Source organism: Eupeodes corollae, chromosome 3 (genome assembly GCF_945859685.1).
Source record: "Eupeodes corollae chromosome 3, idEupCoro1.1, whole genome shotgun sequence".
NCBI lineage: Eukaryota > Metazoa > Arthropoda > Insecta > Diptera > Syrphidae > Eupeodes > Eupeodes corollae.
Window position 1 is genome coordinate 129,884,925 of NC_079149.1, and position 7,669 is coordinate 129,892,593.

The 7,669-nt window shown below is 35.5% G+C and overlaps 1 protein-coding gene across 1 annotated transcript; it reads left to right on the forward strand.

Moving 5' to 3' along the window:
- Positions 1-1,919: 1,919 nt before the first annotated feature.
- Positions 1,920-6,304, forward strand: LOC129952740 (uncharacterized). The gene has a single exon (XM_056065546.1). It carries the CDS (start codon positions 3,084-3,086, stop codon positions 5,736-5,738), a length of 2,655 nt encoding a protein of 884 aa, XP_055921521.1. The 5' UTR covers positions 1,920-3,083; the 3' UTR covers positions 5,739-6,304.
- Positions 6,305-7,669: the final 1,365 nt, after the last annotated feature.

Below are 7,669 nucleotides of genomic sequence, written 5' to 3' on the forward strand. Positions count from 1 at the left end.
TAAACCAAAGTCTTTAAACCCTCAATTCATTAGTTTAATAATTAACAACAAACATTCTTTTTCTTAAGGCTTTCAAGGTCTTTCATTTAGACTTTGAATCACTAAAACACAAAATATCTTTAAGAAATTTAATATTTCACTCAATTATAATTCATCCAAAAATATCACAGACAAGACACTTTATTTAAGAACTTGGATGAATACTTTTTCCATGATTTGCTCAAACTCCTAACGTATAAAAATCAATTTTCTTCTTTTTCAACATTTCTTAACTTAAAAACCTAAATCAAATTTGATATTGTAGAAAAATAAAAGTAGAACTCTAGATAAACTTCTCAAACGGTTTAGTAAAAATCAATGCACAAAAATATACCAGAATATAAAAACTTATTTCAAAATCTCCTTTCTTCTTTATACAAATGAACGTTGGTGTTTTTATAAGGCTATAGATAGCTACATCCAATAAAACAAGAAAAATTAAATCAAAACCCTCATCTTACATTTAATTTACTCCCCCATTACACAACAATATAATTGTATCTTCTCTCGTGTCTGTTTCAAAAATACAAAAAAAAAAAACAAAACAATCCACAAGATAGATACATAGTAAGATAAATTCATCGAATTCTCTCAAACCAAAATCATCAAACCCATCATAACGCCCTACTACCAAAGCTATACCAACCTCTATAGAAAGTTCAGATGTTGTTGTAGTTGCTTTAGAAAACGATATACAAGCACCTACTATACCTAACCTAGTTGTTTATTCTATCCCTTATATAGTTTTACCTATGAAACACGGAAAATACTTTTCTACAACGATACAAAAATAAGGAAACTGGAATACAATAACAACACTTACACAATATACCTACAGAAAGGCTGACTCAAATTCCAATTAAAAGAAACCTTAATCCCAAAATCGATTACTCGCCAAAGTGTGTCAATTTGAAACTCAAAATTAAACTTGAATGAATCACAACATGTTGCACCATCATACTGGTGTAAAAATTTGTTGATTAGAAAAATGAAATGAGAAAAAAGTTCCTCTTTTGGTAGGAGATTGATGAAATTTACTCACCGTCATTATTCACCAAGTGAAGAGAAAATTTCGAAAATGAAATGAATTTCACTAAAGAGAAATGTAAAATTGTGAAAATGATCAAAAAGAGAAAGGAAACATGTTATCAATGAAAATGAACGAGGCTCATATTGGTTTGCAACATTTTCGAAGATTAGAAGTGGATGTTTACTAACATTGTTGAAGAAACATGTTCTTAGTGTAAAATTCCTTCAAACTTAAGTCTTTTCGTACTAATGACTGTCAAACATGTTGACGAAAAAATATGAAGAAATACTCAACTTGCTCAACTTAGGCAATTTTAATGTGTGCTTCTTAAGAGTTTAGCAACTCTTGCTATTGAAACATGTTTACTTAAACATATTTGAATTGTGACTTTTTTTTTCGAAAAATATTTAAAAACCGAAAAGAGCCATTACTCCAAAACATCAGCATACGTCTTTCCATAAATTAAGCCTAACATACTCACTCTGTGCAACATCATTCACGCAATATCTTTCAAAGTCACTGATGCTTTTGGGTTTGTATACAAGTCGAGCTAACTTTGTCATCTTCGAAAAAGTATCTGATGAATATTTTGTACCTAAACAAAATTCTTCTTTCCGAAATAAAATTCATTCTTCTATTTACGATTACTATTTTGATACTCTTTATCTTCATTCAACATTCTTCAGTTTTTTTTTTGTCAAATACAATTTTCGAGCCCATTGCATTAATTTCGATATCGAATTTTCTCAGCAGAACACACATTTTTCGAACTCTCTTATTTGGTCTTGGTTTTGGTTCTGTGAGGCAGACTTGTGACTTGTGAGTTGCGATTTGCGAAAAGCAAACAAAAATAGAAGAAAAAAAAAAGATTCAAACCAAAGAAGAAAAAAATATCTGAAAATGTATCTACTGCGCGCAGTTCACACTCAGATTTTTGAGTAGGTATACTTTGAAATTCATTTTTAGTCAATGTTGATTAACCATGCGGTGCGGTTGTGTATAGTCTGTACTCGCTCCTTGTATTTTTAATTCCGGATTTCAAAATATAATATCTCATATCTCAAAAAAAAAAATTAAAAGATACAAATTAATCAACCCCAAATCTATATCTAAGTGTGATAGATACAAATAATAATCTTTGTTTTTTGAAAATTAGCAGACGCCGAAAAATAAAGTTGTATCTTGTCAAATTAGAAATAAAATCAAAAAGGATTTCCAAAATTTTGGTCAGCCTTACCTTTCGTATAAGAAAAGTCCTTGTATGTGGTGTGTGTTTTTATTTCTTGTGCTTCTGTTATTTTAAGTGGAAATACATTAGTGTGTATATGCGATAGATTTTATAAATCGGTATTTTGCGTGAATATCGGCCGTTATCGTGTGAAAATATCCTTAGGAGGGAATTTTTGCTTCTCAAGGATTTAAATAAATTCTCTACTCCACTCAGCTCTACTCCGCTCCATGGTGCGCAGAGTGTGTGCCTCTGGTGTATATTTATTTATGTTAAGCTGTGGTTTTGATGGCCAACAAAATCTATATGTTAATCTGATTTGTGAATAAGAAAAAAAAAATAAGATATATCCTTTCCATTAACAACAAGAAAATTAGAAGGATTACCAGTTTAGAAGAGAAAAAAGAGGATTATGTGAAAAATATACATGAAAATAAATATCAAAATATTTAGTGCGTGTGGTGGTGCAAGAAGAAAGTCCTTGAATTTGAAAGAAAATATTATTTTGTTCGTGTGTCTAACTAACCATGGATTACCAGTGCAGATTGCCGCAAGGATACGACTCTTATAGAAACCTTGTTTGAAAGGATATTTTTTATCACAAAAGATACAAATTACTTTAGTTTAAACTTTTTTTTTGTTTTCGGTTTGTTTTAATTTTTTGTTGTTATCCTTTTTCATTTTGAAATATTTCATCAACTCTGATTCAAGAGTGAAAGGATTTTCATTTGACTTTTCAAAGTTTTTTTTTGAAAAAAAAGGATTTTCATCATTCCTCAACCAAACATGCATCACAATAAAATCCGATACAAGATTCTGCTCAGCTATGGCCAACGATCAAGTTTGATCGTTTTGATTGTGATGTCCTTGCTGACAGTGTCTGTGAATAGATCCTTAGTGAGTGCTTCACGGTATAACCGACAAAATCACGTGATGTACAGTGGCGGGAGTAGTAGTAGTAGCAGCAGTAGTGATGTGGGTGATCGTGGGATTGGCGTTGGGCGCCACGGTCACAACCGCAATTCGAACAATAACCACAACGATGTATATAGTGTGAACGATGCAATGTTGCTGCCACCGATCATGAATCCCAATGACGATAATCCATTGATCGTGAATCAGCAACAGCTGAGTAGTTGTCAGACGGTGTGTGCATGCAAGTGGAAGGGTGGCAAGCAGACAGTGGAGTGCATCGATCGATCACTCATCCAGATCCCGGAGAGTATTGATCCTTCGACTCAGGTGTTGGATATGTCTGGCAACAAGTTGCAGACGCTCTCGAATGAGCAATTCATTCGGGCGAATTTGCTAAATCTGCAGAAACTCTATCTGCGGAATTGCAAGATCGGCGAGATCGAACCCGAGACCTTCAAGGGACTGACGAATTTGGTAGAGCTGGATTTGTCGCATAATTTGTTGGTGGTAGTGCCCTCGAATGCCCTGGGCTTCATACCATCTCTGCGAGATCTGACACTGGCCTCGAATCATATCCATAAGATCGAAGCATATTCCTTTGGCAATACCCAGAGTCTGCAGAAGCTGGATCTGTCCCATTGTGACATACAGACTTTGGCTCCACAAGCTTTTGAGGGTTTGGAAAGTCTGACACAGCTCAAGTTGAACGGCAACAGACTGGGAGAGTTGCGACCCAAGACCATTGAGACCCTGAGCAAACTGCACGGTATCGAGCTGCATGACAATCCTTGGATGTGTGACTGCCGGCTGAGGGCAGCAAAATTATGGCTTCTTCAGAATAACATTCCCTATCCAGTTGCTCCAACTTGTTCGGGTGGTCCAGAACGAGTGTTGGACCGTTCATTTGCAGATCTGCAAGTCGATGACTTTGCTTGCCGGCCAGAGATGCTTCCGATCAACCATTATGTTGAGGCTACCATGGGAGAGAATGCTTCGATAGTGTGCAGAGCTTCAGCCATCCCAGCTGCGACCATAAACTGGTATTGGTCTGGAAGACTTCTAGCAAATGGGAGTGCTTTCAGCGCCTATCAGAGAGTCTACATATACGAAGATGGTCAATTCGAGAAGCGAAGTCGATTGATCCTTACAAACGCCCAGGAAACTGACTCCAGTGAGTTCTATTGCGTGGCGGAGAATAAAGCGGGAACAGCAGAGGCAAACTTCACTCTGCACGTCAGTATGCGAGCAGCTGGTATGGCCTCACTGGGAAGTGGACAAATTGTTGGACTCAGCGCAGCTCTTGTGATCCTTATTCTCTTCATCTTCCTCATAATCATGTTCCTTTTGCTGCGATTGCGCCGAACGCCATTCATCGAGAGCAAGACTCCGAACCATCTCGAGGTTATTACCACAATGAACCATCAAAACTCGATCACCAACAAGACCCAACCACCAACAGGGAATGGCAATATTGGTGGAGTTGTGATCGCCAATGGTGCGATCCCCAACTGTGCGACTCTCGATCGCAAGGGCAGCGTAAACGACCGAATGCATGCTGAATCGAATGACACGAATCCTGTACAGAAACCACCCCGGCTGACTGACCTGGCCTATAGCACGAGCAATTACGACAATAACGGGAGTGTCCTCTCGACAGCAACTTGCTTCATCTCGCCCACAGCCTCAGCAGGCAACAATCCAGACCTGATAAACGACACAAAACGCTTTGGCAGCGACGAGTTTGCGGACTTAAAGATTCCGGCGATTCTCACAGCGAATTCCAGTGGGGAATACAGCCGGGCGGGAGGTTGTGACTCCCTGTATCCATCTGGTCTCTGGGAGACCGCGACAACATCCTCATCGGCGACTGATGATCTGTATCTGAAGAGGGCCACCAGCACAACAATATCCGGCTACACAGGGTACTCGGACAAGACTCCGATCATGGAAACGAACCAACTGTACGACCTCCATGAACGCACCACAGACTACTTTAGTAAAACATTCCCCCGAACACACTTCAACAACGCCCCCTCAACCTCGTCTTCCATGATGGTCGGCCAGGGGGCCCATTCCACGACATCAACCACGACGACGAATCTCTCGTCGGGTGGCAACTCCACCTGCGGCTATCCCTCTGACTACGGACTGCCTCTGGTGCCGGGTGCCGAAACACAAATTCATCACACTATGCATCCCATTTACAACAACAACAATGCAACATCAGCGATGACATCGACCAGTTGCAGCAACATCAACAATAACGGTAGTAATAGTAGTACTAGAAGCTCAACAACACCTGCACCAGTGACGCATCAACAACCCCTAACGAACCTAAGCGGAACTCAGCAGCAGCATCAGCTGTTGGCCAACGGCGTACCGGTGAACGCAAAGACGATACGGGTTTGGCAGAAGGGTGGCGTCCCAGTACTGCCACCAGTGACCGCCTTGAAACGTGCATTAATAAGCAGCAGTAGGAGTTCGCCGGATGAAGGCTACCAAGAGGGATGCGGAACTGATGTTTAAGTTTGTTATCAATTTTTATTTTATTTTTTACATAATTATATTTTTTAAAACAATTTTATTTGATTAATTCTTACGACCAGTTTTGTAGATACGTTTTTATGCAACAAAACAAAAAGAATCTTTAGTTTTTATATTTTAAATACTTAGCTCTTTTCCGGTTCAAAAAATAAATAAATATTAAAAAAATGATAATAATTCGATGAAATTTGTGAAAAGAGAAATTGTCGACTGATGGAAAAGAATTATAACTAAAAAATAGCAAAACAAAAATAATGAAAATGTGATAGTGTTTGATATAGTTGAAGCAACAAAAATAAGAAAATTTTATAGGGTGAAGTTTGTTGGTTAAAAAATGCATAATGCAATTTAAAGAAAAGCTAAAAAGAAATAAAATATTTATATGTACAGTGATTTGCAGTGAATTTTGTGGAAGATAATAAGTTATATTTAAAAAAAATAATATGTAAAGCTTGGTGGAATTATTTTACTTGATGGTAAAGCTGGTAAATGACGTAGATTTTTTATACTTTTTTTTCGAACTTTTTTATAATATTTAAACTTTTGAACCTGAGAGCTCAAAATATCTTTTAAGGTTTTAACCAACATCATAATTAACTTATTTGACATGTAGTATTATAGTAAAAACAGGAATACTTGCAAACCATTTTTATATTTTAAAAACGTAACATTTTAAGAAGTTTTTCCAAGTCCTTTATTCTTAAGGACTTGAGGAGCGTTATAAAACTTTTTAACTAAGTAGTTTTGATATAGTTCCTTATTAAATATGAAAAAGTACCGTTATTTTTCTGTCAATTTAAGATATGACTAAAAAGTTATCTGTAGTGAGAAAGATGAACTTGATTTAAACTTTTATGATATGATTTTTTTAAAATCAGTATGTATTTAGAATACTAAAATAATTTAGTATCAACGTCAAAATTAATTTGTGTACAATTATTTCTATGGTGATTAGTTTTTGTTAAGTTTTAAATATTAACGTATATTTTTTTAACATCTAAACAATTTTTGATGACGTTTTTTCATTTAGAATTTTAGTTATGTTGGAAGAATATTTTTGGATTTCCTGTGCTCTTTTTTCAAACTTGATCTTAAAAAAGCACAGTAAAAAAATGAAAAAATAATAGTGTTACCAAATACCTTCAATAGGAAATATCTCGACAGATCCGAAAGCTTGAAAAAATGCACTGCTTATACTGTCAATCTTATTCAATAGACACAATCCGTCAATCTTACTTGGATATAGAGAAATGACCAAATATCTAAGAACTTTAGAAATCGTAAGCCTAACTATCAGAATCACTGTTAAATTGCATAAAAAAACGTGTTCTGGAAAAAATCATTTCCATAAAATAACCAAGAAAAATAATGAACTATAAAAGTTAATCCAGCTTTATATCATAGATTCTGGTAAATTAACTTAAGTTTACTTAAGTCTTTTAAATTTTGAGCCCAAATGATAGAAAAACATTTCTTTCCACGAAAATTTATAATTTTTCAACCGTAATTTCAGAACATGAAATGCGAAATCACCTAGTCATGGACTCCAGTTAAACATAGGAGGGGTTTTAAGGACCCTTCTTTAAGTTTTTATTTTCAAATAGGCTCAAAAATAATTAAAAATATCTAAGGTGTGAGTTAATGATTCGAAAATTTTGTATAAAATATTGATATTGGTTCTCTGTCAATTAACAAATTTTCTTAGATTTGCATTAAATAATCAGTGATGAAATTGATTAAAAAGGCAAATGATTATTACAGTGATAATTGACTGCATAACATAATTCAGCTTAATGCAATTTCGTTAAACAATTTCTAACAAGAATTGTCAAATTGGTTAATGAAGTGAAGAAATTTTCAAGAAGAAACGGACATCGAATTACAAAATTTACTTCTTCTTCGTACTTTTTCCT

Coding starts and splice junctions, on each gene's coding strand:
- LOC129952740 (XM_056065546.1), top strand. CDS start 3,084: ATGCATCACAATAAAATCCGATACAAGATTCTGCTCAGCTATGGCCAA.